Raw genomic sequence first — 27,442 nt, forward strand, 5'->3', positions numbered from 1 at the left:
CACTTTGAATCTGAGATTTATTTTCAAACATGTTCCCTTTGCCACTTTATGCATTGAAACAAATGGTACAGTATAGTACAGAATGAGCACAGAATGTAGAATATCAGAATCATTTGAAGATGGGTGATGAAATAAAGTGTCAGTTTGTTCAGAAATGCTAGCATGCCATCGACAAAGTTTGGAGAATAAAGAGGTAATACATTCATTCTAAAGGTAATGGGACATATTAAATATGTAAATATGCATCCCTTTTGGACCTATACATAGTCCCTGTGACCCACGCTGACTATTCATATTCTCGGATACGCATTTGAAACACAATACAGGATAAATTCAACTCGTATGACTCTTCTGAGCAGGAATAATCAAACGTCGAAAGTTACCTCCCTTTATCACACAAATCTCACTCGTTGGGAGACAGAACAAGGCAAACGATAATTATGTCAGTGGATTCCGGGGGGGGGGGGGGGATGACGCAAATGTCCTTTTTTTGATGACCACAAATGACAAAAAGTTTGATGACGACACACTGTGGCCATGAACATTAACGCACTTTTATTCTCCTCTATTCCATTTAGAGATTTGAAATATCTTTTACCTGTTTGAATCAGGGTGGGTGGAGTCTACATGAAGAACTGAGCCACCAGGTTGGTCATACCCAACAAGATGAGAAAACTGTGGAAGACCGCTGACGGCCAGCCGAGGGCGCCCTGTCGTCTCAGGGAGATCATGTGGATCAAGGAGGGGAAAACGAACACCAAAGCCAAGCCGCACGTTGCTCCGGAAAACCTGCAAGGAGAGACGCGTGCCAGAAGCACACAAGTCACGAACAATTGTGCTGTGAAGAGTTTTAGAGCACCATTTTAACGATGGGATAAACAACAACAACAACAATAAAAAACCCTACCGAATAATGGATCCAATGTTGGGATAAAACTTTGCCATCAGGACGCCAGCTCCAACAATCAAGATGTTCAGAGTGAGGACATGGAAGAAACTACAGTGATAGAAAGAAATATATGAATATACAAATCATATATATATATATATGGTATAGTGTGATAATTCGGAAATACTCATTTTAAACAAAGTGTGAGCACTCATTACAATTACACAACATTATATCGCTATTAAATCAGCATTCCCAAAAATCATGTCTACGTATGTATGATTTTTTTTTCTCTACATTTTTTAAATGTAGCTGACATTTTGAGCACCAACCGTCAAACTCATAATATCCGTCCCCTGGGGGGGGGGGGGGAATCCCAAATCAATACATTGGATTAGATTAAAGGGAGTATGGGTCTTAAAGGGGATAATATACTTTGCCAAACCAACTTTCTCTAGTATTTGCGATATAATTTTGTCTCTGCGTCGCCTCAGTAAACATGTGAAATATGAATTAAAATCTTCCACGCATTCCTGAGTTCCAGACATTTCTCTGCCGAGAGGCCATTTGAATTTCTCGAGCTTATCTACATCACCAGCGAGGGTCTCCGCCTAAGCGCTCCGCTCCTGAGCCAGTGCTGTCAACATAACAAACGTGTGCTCTCACAAGTAAGGCCTCTACATGGAGTCAAATATCTTCGTCAAATATGACAATGCAGATAGAAAACTGGGTGAAACGGAAGTAGCTGTCAGAGGCGCCTTTTCTGGACACTCGTAGGACAAAACCAAGGTGGTTTTTTTTGAAGTGAAAGCGAGTCTGTGTTAGAGAGTCCCTCTGTGGGGGTTTAAATAGCCAAAATACGGGAACTTTAATGGTCCATATTTCACTTGATTTTTTTTTTGATTTTTTTTATTTGCAAGTAACAATTTCCAATATCAATTTTTCCCCACCAAAAAATTGTCAAAAGTCAATGGTGCGCATTATATATAGGTATAGGTGAAAATGGAAAAAAAAAAAAACTTTCAATTTTATAAATGTATGCCGCCATCTCGAGGTTATGAAAAAGCTGTACACTTTCATTTCAAAATGCCACCGCCCCCTAGAGGTTATGAGAAAGGTGTACACTTTCATTCTCTTATGCCACCGCCACCTAGTGGTTATAAAGAAGGTGTAGCCTCAACTTTCATTCCAATATGACAGGGCTACACATGACTGCATATATGTACAGTTGTGCTCATAAGTTTACATACCCTAGCAGAATTTGTGAAATATATATATATATATATATATATATATATATATATTTTTTAGTATGACTGTTGACTGAACAACAAGCATTATTACTACATTATTAGTTATGTTTTGTTTAATGATAATGCGTTTCTGAAATGCTTGACCATTTAATTTGAATGCCATTAAAATAAAAATGAAAGTAAAATAAAAGTAGGGCTTTGAACTTTCAAAATAAGAGCAAGTAAATAAAGTTTCACATGTTCAAATAAAGTGCTTCACTTAAGAATAATTATTTGAAAAAAACTAACAAAATACAGATAATACTTCGTTTTGATCATATGGGTAGAAGCAAAATCATGCAGTGTAAAAATGCATTATACATAGGTAGAAGGGTGCGTATTATACACGAGAAATTACGGTAATTGCCTTTGGAACGTCCGCTTTGCATTTCCAAAATCGATATGCCCATGTCGGAAAACGGAGCCCAAATTCACTGCATAGGTGAAATGTACTATACTTAACAGAGACATTATTAACTCATATTCTATTTATCAGAGCTGTCGGACAGCTTGCTTGAGTTTCCATACACCGTTTTTTTTCAAGTTGGAATTATACCTTATATTGCAGACATACAGTATATTGTTGCACTCTCATATGAACAAGAGCTACAGCATCTCACATGAACAACAACTAGCACCCCAACATTATGTTCAGTCGCCAAATGAACCTGCTGAAAAATCAGTACATTTATTAGGGTGTCATCTATGAAAATGATACAAACACGGCAGGCGAATGCCACATCCTTGCAAGCAATCATATACGTGGCTTAATGTCCGAAAACTGTCACCAATCATCACGAAAATGGATGTGGACATCTCTACTCATGGCAGCTTCAACCTCTGAAAATATTACAACAATCAGCCCACTATTTTGTCTTTTATGGACGTTACGCATGTTCCTTTTTCTCAAAAGTCGCCAAGCCGCGGAGGTAAAAGTTCTCTTTGCGTCCAGTGTCAATGCATTGTAAATCACTGATCATCACCTCCATGGCAGCGAATAAGCTACACTTAACATGCTTCTTACACGCATCGTTTATGTTATCACAAAGGAGGGTGAGGAGTGGGTAGGAGAAGCATGATGCTAATTGCTATGCTAGGTGATTTAATCAATAGACACACATATTTTTGATAATGGAACGTCAAAATGTCACATACCGGTACTTTTGATTCAGGCTGCAACTGTGTGCACAATTAAAACATTAAAATGACAAATACCGGAGACATAATTTATTAACGATTATGATTATGACTGCCGCACGGAAATCTTCTTGACAAGATGGAAAATATGGAAAGTCCGAAAAATTCGGACAAATAGTTCTGGAAGTGAACTTTTATAGTTTGGCACCTCTGTTGTGGTGCAATCAATCACGAATGAATGTGGTTGGATGTTTGCTGGTTGTCAGAGGGGCCGTAGCTGCAGAATGGCAGCCACGCAAATTCCGGAAAATCACATTGCCTGATTTTTTTAAATAATGTAAAATAAGTATTTGGTCAATAACAAAAGTGAATCTCAATGCTTTGTTGGCAATGACAGAGGTCAAACGTCTTCACAAGTTTTTCACACACCGTTGCTGGTATTTGGGCCCGTTCCTCCATGCAGATCTGCTCAAGACCAGTGTTGTTTTGGGGCTGTTGCTGGGCAACACAGACTTTCAACTCCCTCCCATTCGTACATTAATAGAGAGTGTTGTACCCGAACTCGTACATAGGCTTGGCATGATATTTACTCTTTCGACTTATTTATATTAAAAAAAAAAAAAAAAAAAAAAAAAAAATTGAACTCGTTCATTTTTGGAATGGAATAGTCTGCATCTTATCAGTATGTGTACTTCTACTTAAGTACTAAGTCCGAGTACTCTTGCCACGTCTGGTTACATGGCAGCGAGCGTCAGGGACGGTGGGAGAACACGTGACGACGGCAGCGTTGTCATCCATCGCGCCGACAGCGTGTTCAAAGCAGATGCTTGATTTGTCTGGTTTTTTCCACACATACCGCTTAGAATTAAGGCCAACAATTGCTACCTTGGTCTCATCAGACCAGAGAATCTTATTTCTCACCATCTTGGAGTCCTTCAGGTTTTTTTTTTTTTTTTGGTTTTCTTTAAGCAAACTCCATGCGGGCTTTCATGTGTCTTTCACTGAGGTGGCTTCCGTCGGGCCACTCTGCCATAGAGCCCCGACTGGTGGAGGGCCGCAGTGATGGTTGACTTTCTAGAACTTTCTCCCATCTCCCGACTGCATCTCTGGAGCTTAGCCACAGTGATCTTTGGGTTCTTCTTGACCTCTCTCACCAAGGCTCTTCTCCCCTGATTGCTCAGTTTGGCCAGATGGCCTGCTTCTAGGAAGGGTTCTGGTCGTCCCAAACGTCTTCCATTTAAGGATTATGGAGGCCACTGCGCTCTTAGGAACCTTAAATGCACCAGAATACTACTATACTAAAATTTCAATAATGGTATTAAAGCTTCTTTCTGTTTATGTTTCATTTAGTAGCAAAAAGTCCACATCATAGGTTGTAATGATGTCATGAATCAACATTGATTTATGACCCAGTGACCTGATATTGAAGAAAGCTAGTCTCGCAGAGATAACTTATCCTCACTAAGTTTGTGGTTCTACTTTTTTGTGCCATATTTCTTTGACCAACTTTCTGTCCCTTGTAATTACAGGGATAAAAAAAAAATGCCTCATCTCCACAGGGGTCCGACTTATTCTGGAAAAGACCACTCAGATGTCTGCGCTCCCAAAAAAACTTGGAAATTGTCAATGAAATTCACGGATAATGTCGTACACACTTCTTTGAGCCACTTACTACTGAAACCTTCCTCTTAAAAATCGCACTGCTGGGAGAGGTCCACTGATGAAAACCTCAGCACCCAAACATTGCACTTTTGTTAGGATTTCAATGAACTCTCACTTCAGTACCTTTGATTGCTGCTTGACAACATCCAGGCCTCCTGTGTGTTTTATGACAGATTTCACAGTTGGGTGCCCATTAGTGATATCGAGGATTTCTTTCAAAGAAATATCAGACACCGTGTCGTTGGTAAAACACAGTACTTTGGTGTTCTTCTCACTGCAAAAACATTTCACATCCTTGACAGCTCCATCACCAACTATTAATGTTTCGGGTGCCATTTTTGTCTTGTATGATTTAGTTTCACAGCGTTCAGTGGTGGTGAAGGAGGAGTGTTTTTGGCCAGGGTCTTGTAAAAGTGGATAAAATCTATTTATAAGTCTGATGTCAATGTTTTGCATTGACTCGCGTCCTCTTTGTTGTCATTTGCTGTAACGGCCGTCCACGGTCGCTCACACAGGGTTGAAGCAGCACGCAACGCAGGCCGGCCAGATTCCTCGGTAATCTGCTGGTGTTGTGTCCTCCCTCTTTTAGATGTTGTCCCATATCTTTGGGCTTTGCTCCCAGTAGATCCCAGGGAGAACTGCTGGATTTACGTTTCGAGGACCGACACCCTCTGTAGCAGTCCATGATAGTCCTCAGCAGGGTAGTTAGGCATCTTGTTGCTGGTCTCGTTGCCAATAGGCGGCCTGTGGTAATTAGCAGGCCATACTCATGCGTAAGGGGGTAAAAAAATAAATAAATACAAAATCGGATTATGGCAACAACTGAGTGCATCTACAAAAAAAAAAAAAAAAAAAAGTACATTCCTACGTGTTTAAAAATATCCAGGAGTCGCTTCTTCCAATTTCCTCGAAAGAAAACAAGCTTGTCAGCAAGAAAAATGCAAACCGAGGCAAAGCAAGGAGAGCGAGCAGAAAAGTGTCTGCACTGTACCAGAGCAGGAAGAGAACGTCAAATATCAGGCCTTGTCACACGTGGAAAAAATCGACACCGCTTGATGAGGCTGGTGTCTGTCTGCTTGCCAAAAAACTTGGGAGCTTTTCGGGTCATGTGACGTGTGTTTGTATACATTTAAAAATCAATTAAAATAACGACAAAAAGAACATGAAAAAGCATAGGTAAATCACAAATATAGCGATATTCTGGTAGTCATCTAATATCCCAGTGACAAATATTTATTTATACTCTATGTCAATGCGGATAGGTTTAGAGTAGGCATTTTTCTCACGGACCAGCCGTGCCGTGTGTATATATATATATATATATATATATATATATATATATATATATATATATATATATATATACAAACACATACAACCCCAATTCCAATGAAGTTAGGACGTTGTGTTAAACATAAATAAAATCAGAATACAATGATTTGCAAATCACGTTCAACCTATATTTAATTGAAGATATTTAATGTTCAAACTGATAAGCTTTATTGTTTTTTTAGCATATATTCATTAACTTAGAATTTTATGGGTGCAACATGTTCCAAAGAAACTGGGACAGGTGGCAAAAAAGAGTGAGAAAGTTGAGGAATGCTCATCGAACACGTGTTTGGAACATCCCGCAGGTGAACAGGTGGGCGCCATGATTGGGTGGAAAAGGAGCTTCCCTCAATTGCTCAGTCAGTCACAAGCAAAGATGGGGCGAGGTTCACCTCTTTGTGAACAAGTGCGGGAGAAAATAGTCAAACAGTTTAAGGACAATGTTCCTCAACGTACAATTGCAAGGAAATTAGGGAATTCATCATCTACGGTCCATATCATCATCAAAAGGTTCAGAGAATCTGGAGAAATCACTGCATGGAAGCGGCAAGGCCGAAAACCAACATTGAATGCCCGTGACCATCAATCCCTCGGGCGGCACTGCATCAAAAACTCAGGAACACTTCAGAAAACCAATGTCAGTAAATACAGTTCGGCGCTACATCCGTAAGTGCAACTTAAAGCTCTCCTATGCAAAGCAAAAGCCATTTATCAACAACACCCAGAAACGCCGCTGGCTACTCTGGGCCTGAGCTCATCTAAGATGGACTGATGAAAAGTGGAAAAGTGTTCTGTGGCCCGACGAGTCCACATTTCAATTTATTTTTGGAAATTGTAGACGTCGTGTCCTCCGGGCCAAAGAGGAAAAGAACCATCCGGACTGTTATGGACGCAAAGTTCAAAAGCCAGCATCTGTGATGGTATGGGGCTGTGTTTGTGCCAGTGGCATGAGTAACTTACACATCTGTGAAGGCACCATTCATGCTGAAAGGTACATACAGGTTTTGGAGAAACATATGCTGCCATCCAAGCAACGTGTTTTTTTCATGGACGCCCCTGCTTATTTCAGCAAGACAATGTCAAACCACATTCTGCACGTGTTACAACAGCGTGGCTTCGTAGTAAAAGAGTGCAGGTATTAGACTGGCCTGCCTGCAGTACAGACCTGTCTCCCATTGAAAATGCGTGGCGCATTATGAAGCGTAAAATACGACAACGGAGACCCCGGACCGTTGAACGGCTGAAGCTGTACATCAAGCCAGAATGGCAAAGAATTCCACCTCCAAAGCTTCAACAATTAGTGTCCTCGGTTCCCCATCATTTCTTGAATGTTGTTAAAAGAAAAGGTGATGTAACACAGCAGTAAACATGACCCTGTCCCAGCTTTTTGGGAACGTGTTGCAGCCGTAAAAGTTAATGATTATTTGCTAAAAACAATCAAGTTTATCAGTTTGAACATGAAATATCTTGTCTTTGTAGTGTATTCAATTAAATATAGGTTGAACATGATTTGCAAATCATTGTATTCTGTTCTTGTTTATGTTTAACACAACATCACAACTTCATTGGAATTGAAGGCATACACACGCTTGCCTCGCTTCTGCTTCCTCCTTCGCCGTTCGTGGCGCGTCCACTGTGAGCGTCGGAGTTGTTGTAGGCAGCCAGACCAGCCTGCAGTTACGTAGCTCCTCAATGAGAGCAGACTTTTAACGCCGTAAAAGTAGTTCTGCCTGTGTCGAGCAGCAACCTACGACTGTGCCTGTATCAGAGCAGACTTGGTGCGTGAGAGTTAATTGTTGCGATGAACCTGTATTTTAAGAGGACTCCCGATATAGTGTTGTTTCGTTCGCGAATGTTTCCTTCAAAAGACCAAATATTTTCAGTAAACGTAATAAACTGAATTAGTTTGTGAAATGATTTGGTTCTTCGAGTTCTGCCGCCATTAACCAGCCCACTAAGACCGGAAACAGAAGCGTTGGTGCCGGCTGGGACCGGAAACGGAAGCGTTCTGTGCAGTCTCGACATGTCAAATGAGACGTGCAGCTGTTGCGGCGGAGAAGATCCGGTCACGTTTCAAAATAAAACACACTGACTCACGAATTGCAATACCACAGAAATTATGTAAATTTGTCATTCTTTATCTGCGGCCTGGTAACAAATGCCACACGGCCCGGTACCGGTCTGCGGACCGGTGGTTGGGGACCACTGCTCTATGTGACATTGCACCTGGTAAGTATACCACAACACCACCTAGGAGTCTCACCACACAAACATTGTGTCATACGATAGTGAGCTTACCCTTATTCTTTGACTGGGTAAACTTTAGTCTCGAGTTAACATGCCAGTATGAAGGCTACAAGAACCAGGACCAAAGATGTACTATACAAAATGCACGGTGTATCACTTTTCATTGCTAGTGTGAGCACAGCCTCAACAAACAAGACCGTGGTGATGCATAAAGTATGAAGTTTCGATTTGGAAGCATAATGATCCGATGCGTTACCTGGGGTAATGTTGGCCAAAAATCTGTCCCATCATCTGGACTCGCACCAAGTATCCCAGCAATGGATAGACCGTGATCATTTGGAACAACAGGAAGGTCCGAGCCACAAAAACCATCACATCGCCGCTGGAGAAATTATCTAAGAAGTTCTGATGGGCAGAGGACAACAACAGCATGTTTCACTCAAAACATTTTCTGCGAAGGATATACAGTTGATCCTAAAATAGCGCTTGGAAAAATAAGAAACAAGTAACAAATATTTAGGGCATGAATTCATGCGGATTAGTTTCACGAAAGCAAGTATTGATGGAAGGTTTTCCAGTCTTACTGGTTCAATGCAATCTTTGCTGAGAGGAGGTGATGGAAAAGTTGCAAAGATCAACACTCCCACATAGAGGTAGGTCAGACCAACAAGGAGATAAGCCACAGACAGGTCCCGTACCTGAAAGGACCAAAACTCAGTCACATTGTGTCTCCTGAAGTAAGTCGCGCATGAGAGGAAAAGAAAGGCTATAATCATGAATGGCGCTACTGTGACTTGGAGGCGGATTGTTTCCTGTCAGGGTGCAATTTAGAACCCTGACAATCATCACTGGCGATGATTCACTCAGATCAAGAACTAGCTTGTGCAGTTCAAAGTATGTTTACATCCTGCGAAGCGGAGTATAAACGAGTGACAGAGGCCCACATTGTTCTCTTGATGCTTGTTGTTCTTCATCAGTGTGATAATACAGTTGTGAATGAAGAAAGCCAGCGTGAGGACACCCGTCAGCTGAGGGAAGAGCAGCCGCAATTCTGGAGGAACACAATCGCACAGATCAGATACAGCTCCCTTACTTACCGCCAGATTCTTTATTCCGGCCCAAAGTAGAAATAGTTCATCATGGACAGGAGGGAGTATGAAAGTGTCATAGACACAAAGCAGGACAGTTCTTTTATACAATTCTAAACTATTTCCTCAGAATTACGTCGTTTGTTTGTTTGTTTTTAAATAGCCTGCGACTAACAGGTGACCAGTTCAGGGTGCAGCCCGCCTCCTGCCCAAAGTCAGCTGAGACAGGATCCAGCTTGTCTGTAACTCGGAACAATACAGTATATTCTTCACTCTTTCTTATATTGCAGCCATTTGCTAAAATCTTTTAAGTTAATTTTTTCCCCTCATTAAATGTACACAAAGCACCCCATATTGACAGAAAAAAAATACAGAATTGTTGACATTTTTGCAGATTTATTAAAAAAGAAACATGAAACAAGAAACATCACACAGCCTAGTATTCAGACTCTTTGCTGTGACACTCATATAACCCCAATTCCAATGAAGTTGGGATGTTGTGTTAAACATAAATAAAAACAGAATACAATGATTTGCAAATCATGTTCGACCTATATTAAATTGAATACACTACAAGACAAGATATTTCATGTTCAAACTGATAGACTTGATTGTTTTTAGCAAATAATCGTTAACTTTGAATTTGATGGCTGCAACACGTTCCAAAAAAGCTGGGACAGGGTCGTGTTTACCGCTGTGTTACATCACCTTTTCTTTGAACAACATTCAAGAAACGTTTGGGAACCGAGGACACTCATTGTTGAAGCTTTGTCGGTGGAATTCTTTCCCATTCTTGCTTGATGTACAGCTTCAGCTGTTCAACAGTCCGGAGTCTCTGTTTTCAATGGGAGACCGGTCTGGACTGCAGGCAGCCCAGTCTAGTACCCGCACTCTTTTACTACAAAGCCACGCTGTTGTAACATGTGCAGAATGTGGTTTGGCATTGTCTTGCTGAAATAAGCATGGGAATCCACGAAAAAGACGTCGCTTGGATGGCAGCATATGTTTCTCCAAAACCTGTATGTACCTTTCAGCATTAATGGTGGCTTCACAGATGTGTAAGTTACCTATGCCACTGGCACTAACACAGCCCCATACCATCACAGATGCTGGCTTTTGAACTCTTCAGGCAGTTTTTAATAAATCTGCAAACGTTTCAACAATTCAGCTTTTTTTCCTGTCAAGATGGGGTGGTGTGTGTACATTCATGAGGGAAAACAAATATTTCAATGATTTAAGCGGGTCTGAATACTTTCCATACCCGCTGTATATACCAGCATTCATGTGAACAGAGGGTCTGCCGTCGTCTATCACTAACCTAATCCAACGCTGTAGTCGTCATAATGAAAGTAATATTTCTATGAAAAACATGAAGAATCACACGGAAGAACAGTACGTTTTTGACTTTCTCTCAATATCATCGATGAAAGAGTCATAAAAAGGGGCAATGGTGCATGATGGATTACCTGGAACGTAAAAGTTGGTACTGTCAAACCAGTGGAACTCAAGGTGTAAGCCAAGACGGAAAGCTTTAATTGTGACCAGAACTATCAGGTAGATCACTGATATGGTGCCTGGACAAGGAATGATAATTCATTAATGAATGTACTTTATATATGATGCAGAACAATATAATAGTCACAAATTAACCATTCTTACACTTGGTACTATTTACGAAATAATAATTAACATTAAATCAGAAACTCTTTGTTATGATTCATACTAATATATTTGTTATAATTACTCTGAGGCCTCAGTCAGACAGACACCTTCTGTACTTAAGTACTAAATATTTTGATCTTTGTGACGAATAATTGAAAAAAATGGGATATCTCCAAGGAACAGTTCTAAAGGAGTTTTCAAACACAAACAGTCAGCTGGGGGAAAAAAAAAAAAAAATATTCCTGTTCAGACTTACCCAAGAAGGTGAACCTTGCAAAGAAGGAGGCTGAGCGGAAGCAAAGCAGTGGAAGCAGTAGAACGACGAGGAAGAGTGGCACCGTGTTGGTTTTGCTCCACCAGTGTTCAAAGGAGTTGCCATCAGATGTGTCATTTCCACTGGCACGGATGTAATGCGTTCCGATGGTGCGGTTCTCTTCGGTGTCAGTGTTTGGGTGTGGACAAATTACTGGTGGAGAAATTAGCAATCAGTATTACAATCCTGACTGTGGGTTGATGGGCTGTCTTTCTTAAGTGCAACATTTACAGCAACGTAATTGGTATTTTTCCGGCGAATCCGACACATATCAAGAAGCAAAAATGTTACTTAACTTTTTATCACAGGGCAGAGGTGGGTAGTAACGTGCTGCATCTACTCCATTACATTTACTTAAGTAACATTGTGGATAATTTGTAGTTTGAATGAAGCTTCCGTTTTACTTTTAGTTGAGTATTTATCTGAAGAATTGATACTTTGACTCCGTTACGATGATGGACATGGCGCTCGTTATTGCCTGCGCAATCTATTATTTTTTTTTTACACTTTATCTTCGACTTCCGCATTGGGCGCCGTTGCGGCCAATCCAACGTTGATCACGAGTGTCATTTGACTCCAATTCGCCAATCAGACAGCACAATGCAGTCACATGACCGCGCACGAAACAAAAACGTTTATCTTACTGTAGACAGAGAAAACCAGTTACATCAGGCTTCAGTCGTTATATTCAGATGTTTCTTTTTGGACACAAAGTCACGTTTGTATACCTTGCAAGTTTTTTTGTTCGTTTGTTTGTTTGTTTTTTTTAATGCTCATGGTAACGACTAAAAACACTTCTACTTTTTGAGTTTTCAAATGGATATAAAAAAATGAGACCAAGATAAATCATTTCCACTTCTTGAACTTTTCCACATTTTGTCACGTTACAACCACAAAACGTTTTATTGGGATTTTATGGGCTAGACCGACACAAAATGGGTCATAATTGAGAAGTGGAAAGAAAATTATACACATTCAATTTAAAAAAGAAATAAAATAAAGTCGACACACAGCCAGGTTTTTGTGATATCCATCTTGACCCCCACCTCGGAAATGAGACCTTTCTGTAGGCCATCAATCAGGACTGAACCAGCTTTTTTTTTTTTTTTTGCTTTCTGGCAGAACCTTAACCCCGACTGGTATTCTAAACTGCTTGTAATTCCTTCAATGTCTGGTTGTATGGTCCTTTAACAAAGCTAAAAAAAAAATTTTTTTTAACGATGATAAGTAAAATAAGATGTAATAATGTAATTTTGAGAACATTTATTGCGCAGATTTCAAAAGTCAAAATCAGCACTCTCGCAACGCATCGGCTATAAAATATGTATTCATGTACCGTATATGTGTTTAAATACATATCGTATCTCCATTTTACACATGTAAGTGATCATATACAGCGGGTACGGAAAAGTATTTTCAATGAAATAATTTTTTCCATAAACATGGGCATCAATGAATATAATGTCTTTACGGGAGCTCAGGTGTGCTTCGTGGGGGGCTTGAAATCTAGTATTAAACAATATCTTTGACTAAATCAATAAATGATCACCTACGTAATATATTCCTGCATTGGTTGCAGAAACGCTTGCGAATGTGAAAGCTAGGCGTCTACATTTTGTCGTGAATCTGATTTCGAAATTACACGGAACAAAATTGATGACTTACCTCTATCCGTGTCATTGGTCCCAAACTCTGAATCGGATATGTTAACATTGTGAGCATAGTCTGTAAACAGTAGAGAGAATACTCGGGTTCAAGCAAAATCATAAATACAATTAAGGTCAAATCTACAAGTACTAAGAAGCAATACATCTGCCTCCACGTTCTCACATTGGTTTATCCTCCTGTCCAATCCACTAGTTATTATGAAGATTATATAGTGAGGAGAAAGTAAGGAAACTTCCATAATGACACAGGCCTTAAAAAGAGTATTGTTTTCTTACTGTAGATAAACTGCCCAGTGTTGTAGAGGAAGTTGGACATGAGGACCCAATAAACCACCATGGCTCCAACAAGAGACACCATTGAGAAGACTAAGCTGGACCACTGGCCAAACTTGCCAAAGTAGTACCGGCAGACATCAGGAAATTCCCAGTCGGACGTGTCCGCACAGGCTGCACAAAACACGAGCACAGCGAGATGGCAAATATTTCATGTGAACACTCAGTGGTTAAGGTGCTACAGCTTTGATTTGACATACAAAAGACACCGTCAATTGTTACGCGTTGAGAAATTCAAATGAACTTGCACAGGTGAATTCATATTTCCGGAAGCGTTTTTTTTTTTGTCTGCTCGTGGTGCTTTGTAAGTGCATGCGTCCACTTTCTGTACCGCTTATCCTCACTAAGGTCGCGGGTGAGCTGGAACCCATCCCAGGTGACTTTGGGCAATAAGCAGGGTACAATCCTGAACTGGTCGCACGTCGATTGCAGGGCACAAATAGACAAACAACCCTTCAAACTCACATTCGCACCGAAGGACAATTCCGTCTTCAATTAACCGACGACACGTGCTTTTTGGAATGTGGGAGGAGGCCAAAGTGTTCAGAGAAAACCCACAGAAGAACAGGGAGCACATGCAAACACCACACAGGAAGGCCGGACCCCAGATTCAAACCCTCAACCTTAATATTGGTATACAAATGCTGTATAAACGCATTAAAAAGTGACAATATAACAATGCTCTCTGCAATATATTTTTTACAACTCTGTGGAAAAAAAACAGTTTTATTAACAATAGTTGATTGCGACTTCCAACTTTCTTTGTTACTGCGTGCACCACAGTGCCCCTCAGAGGGCAGGAGTGGCATAGCAGTTACTTTATGTGACCCATTGGTTAATAATAAATGGGTCAGTTTTTCCTCATAGCTACTGTTGCTGATTATTGTATTACTCTGAGTAATATCACTTGATCAAGCCTTTACAAACATTCCATACTCAGAAATAAGCGAAGTCCATCCATCCATCCATTCTCTACCGCTTATCCGAGGTCGGGTCGCAGGGGCAGTAGCTTTAGCAGGGACACCCAGACTTCCCTCTCCCCGGCCACTTCATCCAGCTCTTCCGGGGGGATCCCGAGGCGTTTCCAGGCCAGCCGAAAGACGCTGTCTCTGCGGCGTGTCCTTGGTCGTCCCCGGGGTCTCCTCCCGGTGAGGCATCCGGGTTGCATCCAAATCAGATGCCCCAGCCACCTCATCTGGCTCCTCTCGATGCGGAGGAGCAGCAGCTCTACGCTGAGATCCTCCCGGATGACCGAGGTTCTCACACTATCTCGAAGGGAGAGCCCGGACACCCTGCGGCCGCTTGTATCAGGGATCTTGTTCTTTCGGTCACAACCCAGAGCTCGTGACCATAGGTGAGGGTAGGAACGTAGATCAACCTGTAAATTCAGAGCTTCGCCTTTTGGCTTAGCTCCTTCTTTACCACAACGAACCGATACAAAGTCCTCATCACTGCAGACGCTGCACCGATCCACCTGCCAATCTCCCGTTCCATTCTTCCCTCACTCGTGAACAAGACCCCGAGATACTTTAACTTCTCCACTTGGGGCAGGATATCATCCCGGCACGCCACCCTTTTCCGACTGAGCATCATGGTCTAAGATTTGGAGGTGCTGATTCTCATCCCAGCCGCTTCACACTCAGCTGCGAACTGCTCCAGTTAGAGTTGGAGATCACACCTTGATGAAGACAACAGAACCACATCATCTGGAAAAAGCAGAGATGCAATACTGAGGCCACCAAACCGGACCCCCTCTATGCTGCGTCTTGAAATTCTGTCCATAAAAGTTATGAACAGAATCGGTGACAAAGGGCAGCCTTGGCGGAGTCTAACCCTCACTGGGAACGAGTCCGACTTACTGCCGGCAATGCGGACCAAACTCTGACTCCGGTCGTACAGGGACCGAACAGCCAGTGTCAGGGAATTCGGTACCCCATAGTCCCGAAGCACCCCCCACGGTCGAACGCCTTCTCCAAGTCCACAAAACACATGTAGACTGGTTGGGCGAACTCCCATGCACCCTCGAGCTATAGAGCTGGTCCACTGTTCCACGGCCAGAACCAAAACCACACTGCTCCCCCTGCATCTGAGATTCGACTTCCCGACGGACCCACCTCTCCAGCACCCCTTAATAGACCTTACCAGGGAGGCTGAGGAGTGTGATCAACCTGTAGTCGGAACACACCCTCTGGTCCCCCTTCTTAAAAAGGGGGACCACCACCCCAGTTTGCCAATCCAGAGGCACTGTCCCCGATGTCCATGCGACGTTGCAGAGGCGTGTCAACCAGGACAGCCCCACAACATCCAGAGCCTTTAGGAACTCCGGTCAAATCTCATCCACCCCCAGGGCCTTGCCACCGAGGAGCTTTTTAACCACCTCGGTGACCTCAAACCCAGAGATAGGACAGCCTGCCTCAGAGAACCCAGACTCTGCTTCCTCATGGGAAGGCGTGTCGATGGAATTGAACAGGTCTTCGAAGTATTCTCCCCGCCGACTCACAACGTCCCGAATCGAGGTCAGCAGCGCCCCATCCCCACTATACACAGTGTTCGTGATGCACTGCTTCCCCCTCTTGAGACGCCGGATGGTGGACCAGAATTTCCTCGAAGTCGTCCGTAAGTCTTTCTCCGTGGCCTCGCCGAACTCCTCCCATGAAGTTGAAGTTTTTGCTTCAGCGTCCACCAGAGCTGCATTCCGCTTGGCCAGCCGGTACCCATCAGCTGCCTCAGGAGTCCCACCGGCCAAAAAAGCCCGATAGGACTTGATTAGGAAAGCCACACAGCTGTCTACATAAGACCTTACAGTTCACAGTGCATGGCAAAGTAAATGAGAATCATGAGGTCAAAGGAACTGCCTGAAGAGCTCAGAGACAGAATTGTGGCAAGGAACAGATCTGCCCAAGGTGACACAAACAATTCTGCTGCACTTCGGGTTCCTAAGAGCACAGTGGCCTCCATAAACCTTAAATGGAAGACGTTTGGGATGACCAGAACCCTGCATCGTTGAGCAGCTCTAGAGAAACCTGAAAATGGCTCTCCACCAACATTCACCAACCAGCCTGACAGAACTGGAGAGGATCTGCAAGGAGGAATGACAAAGGATCCCCAAATCCAGGTGTGAACAACTTGTTCCATCATTCCCAAAAAGACTCTTTCTTGGCTGTATTAGCTCAAAATGGTGCTTCGACTAAAGACTGAGCAAAGGGTCTGAATACTTCTGGCTGTGTGATATTTCAGTTTTTCTTTTTTAAAATCAACCTGCAAAAATTTCCCCAATTGAATTTTTTTCCGTCAATATGGGGTACTGTGTGTACATAAACGACAGGGAAATAAATTAACTCAAGTGATTTTAGCAAATGGCTGCAATATAACAAAGACTGACAAATTTAAGGGGGTCTGAATACTTTCCATACCCACTGTAAAAACCATGAAATAAAAGCTGGAAATATGAACTTCTGTCTCATATTCATCTTTTGATCTAAAACCCAAATGTCTTCAGTATACAACAAAAACAAAGGAATTGACCTTGCCTTTCCAATACTTTTGGAGGGGACTGTATTTTTATTTGTATTTGTATTTTTTTAACTGGATTGTTGTCCTCGGCTTACCCTTTCTTTACCTAAACTCGTTGTTGTGGCTTCGTGACTGTGTTATTTGAAAAGCTGCTGTCACATTTTGCATCTTTAAGTAGTGCGTCTGAAAGGCAGGTGCAAACCAGTCGCTAAGGAGTTGCCAGCGTAGCGCAAGCAAAATGAGACCCGGCGGGGAGGAATTTGGGATTTTAGTAAAAGAACACTGCTGATGAGTCACTGATCTTCAAGTACGACCCGGAGACCAAACGCCCAGAGGCTTTAGTGGAAGAGTCCAACTTCACAGAGTCACAAGAAAGCGCAAAGTCACGTTGATCACATTCTCCCTCACGGGCATCGTCCGCTGGGAGTTCTTGCCACAGGGTCAGACGATCGTTTGCTTCGTTCAGTGCGCGAGAAGAGACGAGAGTTGTGGCGGGACAACTCGTGGCTGCATCGCCATGACGGTGCGCCTGCACACAATGCCCTGAACATCCGCCGGATCGTGGTCAAGAAGAAAAAGCCGGAGCAACCTCCCCACTCAAAGGCTTACTGCTCACTCCTTCGCCACATTAGTAAATGGGCGGGGAAAAAGTGTGGATATACATATGGATGGCGCGGTAGCCCTGTGTGCTGAGCTGTGAATAAAATACAAATTAAAATTAAAATAAATTTTTAAAAAATCAATAAATAAAAAGAACTACAAGACTGCTTCTTGAGATCTTGACAATACCACACCGACCACAATGCGCACCCGTATATACTGCGCACCTTCATGCACAGATGTGCGCATACTCCGTTTTGAAAATGATCACTTCCACAGGGCCATTTCATAATATAGTTTACAGTATAGATTACTGCCAAGGACGACCAAGTCTGAAATGAAATACAGGAAAGGAGAAGCTTTTGCCTGATTTTGAGAATGACAAATAAAAAAAACTCATTCTAGCATTTCCAAAATCAAAGGTTAGATGACGGAGAGTTTGCATCTGCGTATTACAACGTTGAGCTGCATAGTTGAAGTCGTGCTTCAAATTGTGAAACAGAAAAAGTTGTGTGACTTACATATTGCCTTTGGTGATTTGAGGACAATGTAACAACAGTACAGCATAAGTAAGCCTGTGAAGATAAGGATGAGGATCCCAAGAGTGAAACCGGCCTAAAGGGGGGAAAAAATAAAAAATAAAATACTTCTTTTTATTGATGGGACGTTTTTAACATGTCAGAGGTACAGTATGATGTATGGTGGTTAAAATATGGAAAATAAACTTGTCACCTGCTTTATACCCCAAGGTATACTGAGTATGGATGTGCCCATCATCGTGTTCCATATTGCAAATCTGCAAGTTGACCCAAAATAAAAACATCAGCTTGGAAAGTAACTTTGAGTGATTTCGTAAAAGACAATGACAGACGGGGCTTACATGGTAATGATGCTGGGGTTTTTAGTCAAGTGGTCTTTTCCTGACACCTTGAAAGCTGTCCCCAGTGGGCTGTAGATGTAGATCTCCTCTGTCCGGGGGATCACATGGTTTGGTGGACTCTAGAGGAAGGGGGAATTTATTTGTTTTATTTATTTTTTATTCATCAATATACTGTAAATGAACTGACCTTCATAATACTTCTTATACTTTTATGAAAGAAAGCTGGATAATTACAACATTGCATTTTTACGAGTGCAATTTGAAAACAGGCCACGATTACAATATTACTCATACCCCATTTTAGGGCTGCACAATTATTTTGATCTATATTGTAAACACCATTATTATTCAATATCAATTAAGTGATTATTTATTTTTATTGGTATTGCACTACTTTTCCATCCAACCATTCATCCAGTTTGTTCCGCTTATCCGAGGTCGGGTCGCGGGGGCAGTAGCTTTGGCAGAGACGCCCAGACTTCCCTCTCCCCAGCCACTTCATCCAGCTCTTCCGGGGGGGGGGGGGATCCTGAGGCGTTCCGAGGCCAGCCGGAAGACGTAGTCTCTCCGGCGTGTCCTGGGTCGTGCCCGGAAGACCTCACAAGGGAGGTGTCCAGGAGGCATCCAAATCAGATGCCCCAGCCACCTCATCTGGCTCCTCTTAATGCGGAGGAGCAGCGACTCTACCCATCTCTAAGGGAGAGCCCGGACACCCTACGGAGGAAACTCATTTAGGCCGCTTGTACCCGGGATCTTGTTCTTTGGGTCACGACCCAGAGCTCGTGACCATAGGTGAGGGTAGGAACGTATTGACCCGCGTCCGGGCAAGGGAAACCTAAATCCATATATATTGCTCATCATCGGGGTCTTTTAGCCATGCTTTGTCTGGCCCCTCACCTGGGACCTGTTTGCCATGGGTGACCCTACCAGGGGCATGAAGCCCCAGACAACAACTTAGCTCCCAGGATCAGTGGGACACACAAACACCACGATATGGTGACGGCTCCAGGAGGTGCACGACTTTTCAACAAGCAATGTGTCAACAGTTTTCAGTGCAACATCAAACTTTAGAACAAATAGATGATCATTTTAGAATAATTGATACATTTCTCCAAAAAATGTATTATGGACCAAGGACTAACTGACTAAATATGCTATTCTTTTGTTTAATAGCATATTTGCTGCAATGCAAACATGAATGGGTTGCCAAAAATGGCGTTCCTGATAAATGAAGATGCCGAACACACCATATTCGAGCCCACGTGAAGGCTCCACCAAGTGCAGTGCGGAAGCGCCTCGAGGACAGCAGACACGGAGCTGGGTGTTGTGCTGCTGTGATCATTTCCACATCCCGCTCCGAACAAGGCAATCGCTCTGACTAGCAATATTAAGTACAGCAATTGATTCCTAGGAGACTCTCTCTTCTCATAATGAACGGTGGTCTCCTGTTTGAAGAAGACTTCAGAGATTCGCCTGTTCCTTGCGTCGGGTTGGCAACGCCACGATGAATCAACTACATGACTGCACGGTGATAAGACCTACCAGCAGCCTGTCAGAAGAGCCAGTTAGTCTGCTATAGTAATGCACTCTGCTGTTGAGGATGGCAGCCTCGGCTGAGACGCGCTCCTGCGGTTCGTCGTCTACGATGTTCCTCGGCTCCACGTAGAAAGGTCTGGAAGGAGTGGACAAACACTGACATGAATTATAATTGTAATATGATTGGCTGCTTGCAAAGATGAGACTGTCGTGCTACAATTTTTTGGGAGCACTACGTAAGAGCGGGGACCATCAAAACGGTGCCCCGCAGGCACCAGGTCGCCCACAAGGAACAAGAGTAGCCAGCAGGTCTGTTCTAAAAATAGCTCACCACTGATGGAACATTGTGATTTACTAAGCGTTAAAATTTTACTTGAACGGAACATGTTTATTCATGTACCAAATATTCTAGAATTAATATTTTTTTTTGTAATAATATATATTTATTTAAAAATAAAATAGACTGTGTTCAATGGAGGAAAAAAAAAAAAAAAAAAAAAAAAAAAGAGTTGATTTTATTTACCCATTTTTTGTCAAAATAATAGATTTTAGAGCTGGAATTTAAATACCGTGATACCGTGATAAAGGCGGGATTTTTGCTGGCTCGGTTATCGTACCGTCAGACTGTGATCAAGTCCTATGCCTAGCTGAGAGTCGTTGCATTTTCTTAATAAATTCAAGCAATTAATTGAATAGTATTATTAATATACATAAAGAATCCGCTCCATGAAATCTTAAATATGGGTGGTTTTGGGTGATCGTTGCCATGAAAAAAAAGGAGCTGGATTGACATTTTCAACTTCAATTCAAAAATACGCTCCACAACAACAAATGATCTTTTTGTTTCAAGTGGCCAACATCCATTGCATCGACACGTTTATGTGATTTAGTGTGTGTGGGGGGGGGGGGGGGGGGGGGGGGATGTTGCGAAAGTTAGTCAGCCATTGTGAAATAGCTAACTGGATTAAAATTCCGGAGAGACTGCTAATGCACTTGTGATTGATGAGGTGGCACAAAGCACATTAGTGACAGCATGTCATGTAAATTCCTGGAAGGCCAACTTGAAGAAAATACCTAATTTATTATTTAGCAAACACTCTAAGAAATGTCAGACATGCACAGTCGTGAGCAGCCACTTGAGTTGTCCGGGGTCCATTGTTGGCCTCTGCGCCTTTATCCACTTGACGTTTTTTCATCTCAACCGTTTTGCTCATCTCAACCGAGTTCCGCGATACTGTTTAATGGCTCAGTGCCAAATGCGGCGTCCTGCTGATGGCAGCAGAGATTGTCTGGCTGCTATTGTTTTTGCACAAAAAAGCACTGCGTCCTCAAAGTTACGCAATAACTTCAAGTAGAACACTGATTTTGAAAAACTGCTGAGCTCGCTCAAATGACTGACGGGACATCTACTTGCTGAGGCTCGCGGATGATGAGGAAATACTTTGGTGTGAGCTGACATCGCAGTCTCCTGCTGAAATACAATAAGGAACAATCCATAGCTAGTCAGAGGAGCACATTTCCACCTTCAATTGAAGCTGCTCACACCCACTTCAATTCTCGTTTTGAAATGAATCTACTGCTTATTGAAGTATTTGTGCAAAAGAATATTCTATTGATTCATTTGGTCTCCTTTGCTCCTCCCTCTTTTCGTCGGTATTATCAGCCAAGTCGACCTGCGCCTATGGAGCGCAGCAGGCCAATCATCAAGGGCCACTGTATAGGAGGACCATGCCTGCAGTGCTCCTTGACCTTTGCCCTTTTCTCGCCTGAGCTGCTGATCGTGCGTTTCCTGCGCTAAAACTAAATCGAGTCAACTTTGTTGTTAGCACTGCCATTGACGGCTGTTGAATTGAAAAATCCATGTCAGCATGGAGGACTGGCAGTGAATGAGTTACGTTTTGTGGAGAGAAGTGTTAATTATTCTTTGGTTGATAAAAGATTACGCTCATTGTTATCTATGTGTACGTATGATGCAATTGTTGTTTCGGACCGTGCCCCTATTTCTATGGATATATGTTTTAAGATTTAGAGTTCCCTGCGTGTCCCATGGAGTCTTGCCGACAGTAGACGCACGCTGGCAATCCTCTTCCTTTTTCCACTGACCCCACCCCCTGACTCACTCATTCGCCCTGAGGAACTCCGGGCGAATCTCATCCACGCCGAGGAGCTTTTTGACCACCTCGGTGACCTCAACCCCAGCGATAGGAGAGCCCGCCTCAGAGAACCCAGACTCTGCTTCCTCATGGGAAGGCGTGTCGGTGGAATTGAGGAGGTCTTTCAAGTATTCTCCCCACCGGCTCACGACGTCCCGAGTCGAGGTCGGCAGCGCCCCATCCCCACTATACACAGTGTTGATGGTGCGCTGCTTCCCCCTCCTAAGAATTTCCTCGAAGCCATCCGGAGGTCTTTCTCCATGGCCTCACCGAACTCCTCCCATGCCACCATAGGTGGGAGTTGAAACTCCTTCTGACAGGGGATTCTGCCAGACGTTCCCAGCAGACCCTCACAATACGTTTGGGCCTGCCACGTCGGACCGGCCTCTTACCCCACACCATCGGAGCCAACTCACCACCAGGTGGTGATCAGTTGACAGCTCCGCCCCTCTCTTCACCCGAGTGTCCAAGACATGCGGCCGCAAGTCCGATGACACGACCACGAAGTCGATCATCGAACTGCGACCTAGGGTGTCCTGGTGCCAAGTGCACGTGTGGACACCCTCATGCTTGAACATGGTGTCCGTTATGGACAATCCGTGATGAGCACAGAAGTCCAATAACAGAACACCGCTCGGGTTCTGATCGGGGGGGGGGGGGGGGGGGGGGGGGGGCGTTCCTCCCAATCACGCCATTCCAGGTCTCACTGTCATTGTCCACGTGAGCATTGAAGTCCCCCAGCAGAACGATGGAGTCCCCAGCGGGAGCACTCTCCAGCACCCCCTCCAAGGACTCCAAAAAGGGTGGGTACTCTGAACTGCTGTTTAGTGCGTAGGCACAAACAGTCAGGACCCGTCCCCCCACCCGAAGGCGGAGGGAGGCTACCCTCTCGTCCACCGGGGTGAACCCCAACGTACAGGCGCCGCGCCGGGGAGCAATAAGTATACCCACACCTGCTCGGCGCCTCTCACCGTGGGCAACTCCAGAGTGGAAGAGAGTCCAATCCCTCTCGAGAAGACTGGTACCAGAGCCCAAGCTGTGCGTGGAGGTGAGTCCGACTATATCTAGTCGGAACTTCTCGACCTCACACACCAGCTCGCGATCCTTCCCTGCCAGAGAGGTGACGTTCCACGTCCCAAGAGCCAGTTTCTGTAGCCAGGGATCGGATCGCCAAGGTCCCCGGCCTTCTGCTACCGCCCGGCTCGCACTGCGCCCGACCCCTATGGCCCCTCCCACAAGCAGTGAGCCCACAGGAAGGGGGACCCACGTTACCCTTTCGGGCTGTGCCCGGCCGAGCCCCATGGGTGCAGGCCTGGCCACCAGGCGCTCGCCTTCGAGCCCCGCCTCCAGGCCTGGCTCCAGAGGGGGGCCCCGGTGACCCGCGTCCGGGCAAGGGAAAACTGAGTCCATCGTTTGTCGTCATCATAAGGGGTCTTTGAGCCGTGCTTTGTCTGGTCCCTCACCTCGGAACTGTTTGTCATGGGTGACCCTGCCAGGGGCATAAAGACCCAGACAACTTAGCTCCTAGGATCATTGGGACACACAAACCCCTCCACCACGATAAGGTGACGGCTTCCAGGAGGGGCTGACTCACTCATCCAATCATAAATCACAGACCCCTTTAGGGTCTCACAGACAGTCGGCTCTTATAACATTCTTGCAACAATTCATGTAATGCGCCGTCAGGTTTCAAACAGCATCACTTGCCCGAAAAACTTGACTTAAATCACACAAATGGAACAAATTGGCGGGAAGAGCACGAGGATAGGTCATGTACTTTAGTCATCAATCGTTTTTTCCTGAATGTATTTATTATGGAGGATGTTAGAGCTCATGCCATCTTTTTCATAAAATTCCACAAAGATGGCGGCCACTTGTCGCAGGGCCATTGAAACTTTCCCTTTATGCGGACGATCTCCTTGCATACGCTTCCTAACCTGCCTATTTTTATTCTTGCTGCTCTTATAAACATACTTTTGTTTACGTTGGAGTCCATGTTAAAACACACATTTTTCAGACCTGTCCAAAGCTAACCCTTCCCCTTTGCTGACCCAAATCAAGAAAGACTGCTTAGATCACGGGTCAATTCGTTTATATTCCCAAGACATTTCCTATTTGTTCCAATGTTTACCAGTCCGTCTTCCTCAGTCCTTTTGACATAAACCGGATAGCCTGATTTCAACCCTACAAAACTATTGGACAAAGATTTGTAACACCTCGTCAGAGGTGGTTGGGTAAACCAATACACTGAGCGCATTCTTTAGGGTTTTCCAATTGAGTTGCACAGGTTAAAGGTCACTTTAAAAGTGGAAAATGTTTTGAAATCATAATCACTATCACACACAAAAATGGCATTTGAACCATTATTTTCATTGTGCATGTGCAATTAGAAATGTACATTCATGCCGACTCCGATTAGCGGAGCGTGTCAACCTCAAGTCTTGGCAAGTGGCACCTTAAAAAAAAAAAAGTCAGCCTTGAGTCATATGACAAAATCTGATCGGGTTTTGTTTTCCAAAAACACCGTCGCCGTGGCTACGTTACGCAACTTCGACGGGTTGCGGTTCTGCGACACAAACCTTTTAGCTCTGGAGTCCAGCGAGTCGGTGGAGCCTCTGTGCGAGAAGCTCTCCCCGGCCTGCTCTGAGCTGAGCAGAGGCCTGCAGTCGTTCTCCATGACAGACGCTCCAGCTAGGTCCTGACGACTCCCATCACCTGACTGCGATGAAGGTCTCATAAAGTTAACGACTGGCTCCGAGGAATTTGCTCATCAAATATTATCGCAGAGGAACAATAAAACAATATGCGCGCTCTACAGTCGTGAAAAAGCCGTGCATGTATACATGTATACTTATACTATATTTACGTAAATTATGTACATATACTACTCTATCTATTTGTATAACGTAACCACAACAGGTGAAATCTGAAGTAGTGACCACATATTTTTCTTCATTATTTAAACATACTTTAAAGCTGTATGAGCCTCCCCAGATTTGTATTAATCTTCCACATACTCCTACTAACCTCTTTAATACTCTTAAAAACATTTTAACTCTTAAACATACAGTAATGTACACTATGTACATTGCATTACTTATGTTTGAAAGATTTTTTTTTCTTTTATAGTTACTTTTAACACACACAAAAATATATAGCATATACTCAAAATCACCGTGTTTATGGCAAATTATGCATGTTATTAATATGAAAAAATAAAATAAAATCCACAATGCACTGAATCCACAAAAGGTGAACCGATATAGCGAGGCAACAATGTACATGTATTGATACATATATATATATTGTCGAATTGCTTACTTGCACTTAAACTAAAGCTCCAACTAACCGCTGTCATTCAATTATATGGGAGGTTTGAGTGAGAAAATCAAGAAACTGCTTTTGCATTTATAAAAAGGTAAAGCATCAGATAAAATAAAATAAAAACACACTCGCACAACGTATCATTTAAGTTTCATCCTTGTCAATCATACTATTAAAATAATAATAATAATATATATATATATACATTTTAAATACAAATAAACGTACCAATGTTTACAGTGATAAAATCCTTCCCGGCCGGTATCTTCAGTTCGTCTGAATTTAGTTGTGTCAGAACGTGGTAACCGTGACGACGTGCGGTATAGTATATACGGTCTTGGAAATTAGAAGTTTCCTTCCTGACCGTAAACAAACGTGTGTTGTGATTGTGTCCGCCTTAACTTCCGTCTGCCGACCACTTTTCATTCCTGTTCCCCCCACCCCTTCTCCTTCTTCTTCTTCTTCTTCTTCCATTCCTTCTTCTTCTTCTGCCATTACTTCTTCTTCTTCCATTCCTTCTTCTTCTTCTTCCATTCATTCTTCTTCTTCTTCGCATAATAACATTATGGTATTGGAAGATTCGATACGGCCATTTTGAGCTCCAGTCCGTGCCGACTGCGACGCCATGCTAAGGTCAAAGTCGCCAGGGCATTCCATGTGTGTGGACGGCTCGAAAACCAAAAGACCAGGATGCCGGTACAATGTGTTACATACAGCTGTGTAAAACGCTGTACAAGTACGAAAAGGGAACTGGAGTCCCTTTCACGTATTTCTTTTCTCTTTTACAATGTTGTGAATTGATAGCATACGCTTTGACATTGACAAAACCGTAACCCCCATGGAAATTATTTGAGAAATAGGCAATTTACGACTTAATTTCAGAGTCCATATATTGCCTTATAAGGGAACGTCGACCTCCCCAACATGGCTGGCACATAGGCACGTCCTATAGCTGAGCAGCACAAGCGTGCTGGCGTATCGAGTGTTCATAACTATGATTAGTGTCGTCTTGTGGCAGTAATGTTGCTATGTTCTTGTTACCCGGTAAAGTGATTTCAGACGGGGATTTTTCCCCCTCAATACATTCGACATGTTTGAAAGTAGTTGCTGAAATCGTGGAGAGAGAAAAAAAACAGAACAACTTATTTTCCCTTCGGCTTGTCCCTTTAGGGGTCGCCACAGCTCGTCACCTTTTTTTTTTCCATGAGAGCCTATCTCCTGCATCCTCCTCCGGAACACCAACTGCCCTCATGTCTTCCCTCACGACATCCATCAACCTTCTCTTTGGTCTTCCTCTCGCTCTCTTGCCTGGCAGCTCCATCCTCATCATCCTTCTACCAATATACTCACTCTCTCCCCTCTGGACGAGTCCGAACCATCGAAGTCTGCTCTCTCTAACTTTGTCTCCAAAACATCGAACCTCGGCTGTCCCTCTGATGAGCTCATTTCTAATTTGATCCAACCTGGTCACTCCGAGAGCCAACCTCAACATCTTCATTTCCGCCACCTCCAGCTCTGCTTGCTGTCGTCTCTTCAGTGCCACTGTCTCGAATCCGTCCATCATGGCCGGCCTCGCCACTGTCTTATAAACTTTGCCCTTCATCCTGGCAGAGACTCTTCTGTCACATAACACACCTGACACCTTCCTCCACCCGTTCCAACCTGCTTGTGGACGAGAAAAATAGTTGTCTTGAAACGCTAAGCGGTATTGAAAATGGACAGCTGAAAATTCCAGAGATCCAAGAAAATCTCGCATGTTCATTCAAATAATCAGAAATGGGTTGCTGTGCGTGCATACTGCAAAATATGATATG

The 27,442-nt window shown here is 43.4% G+C and overlaps 1 protein-coding gene across 1 annotated transcript; it reads right to left on the reverse strand.

Moving 5' to 3' along the window:
• slc38a9 (solute carrier family 38 member 9) lies at positions 1 to 26,101 on the reverse strand. Its single transcript, XM_061747871.1, has 15 exons — positions 25,857 to 26,101; positions 24,884 to 25,023; positions 20,158 to 20,287; positions 18,616 to 18,734; positions 18,468 to 18,531; positions 18,257 to 18,350; positions 13,566 to 13,736; positions 13,288 to 13,347; positions 11,566 to 11,775; positions 11,114 to 11,221; positions 9,504 to 9,610; positions 9,144 to 9,257; positions 8,816 to 8,964; positions 908 to 997; positions 1 to 789 (listed from the first exon to the last, which is right to left on the reverse strand). Exons 2-15 carry the CDS (start codon positions 24,979 to 24,981, stop codon positions 624 to 626), a joined length of 1,680 nt encoding a protein of 559 aa, XP_061603855.1. The 5' UTR covers positions 24,982 to 25,023; positions 25,857 to 26,101; the 3' UTR covers positions 1 to 623.
• Positions 26,102 to 27,442: the final 1,341 nt, after the last annotated feature.

Source organism: Phyllopteryx taeniolatus, chromosome 15 (assembly GCF_024500385.1).
Source record: "Phyllopteryx taeniolatus isolate TA_2022b chromosome 15, UOR_Ptae_1.2, whole genome shotgun sequence".
Classification (NCBI taxonomy): Eukaryota; Metazoa; Chordata; class Actinopteri; order Syngnathiformes; family Syngnathidae; genus Phyllopteryx; species Phyllopteryx taeniolatus.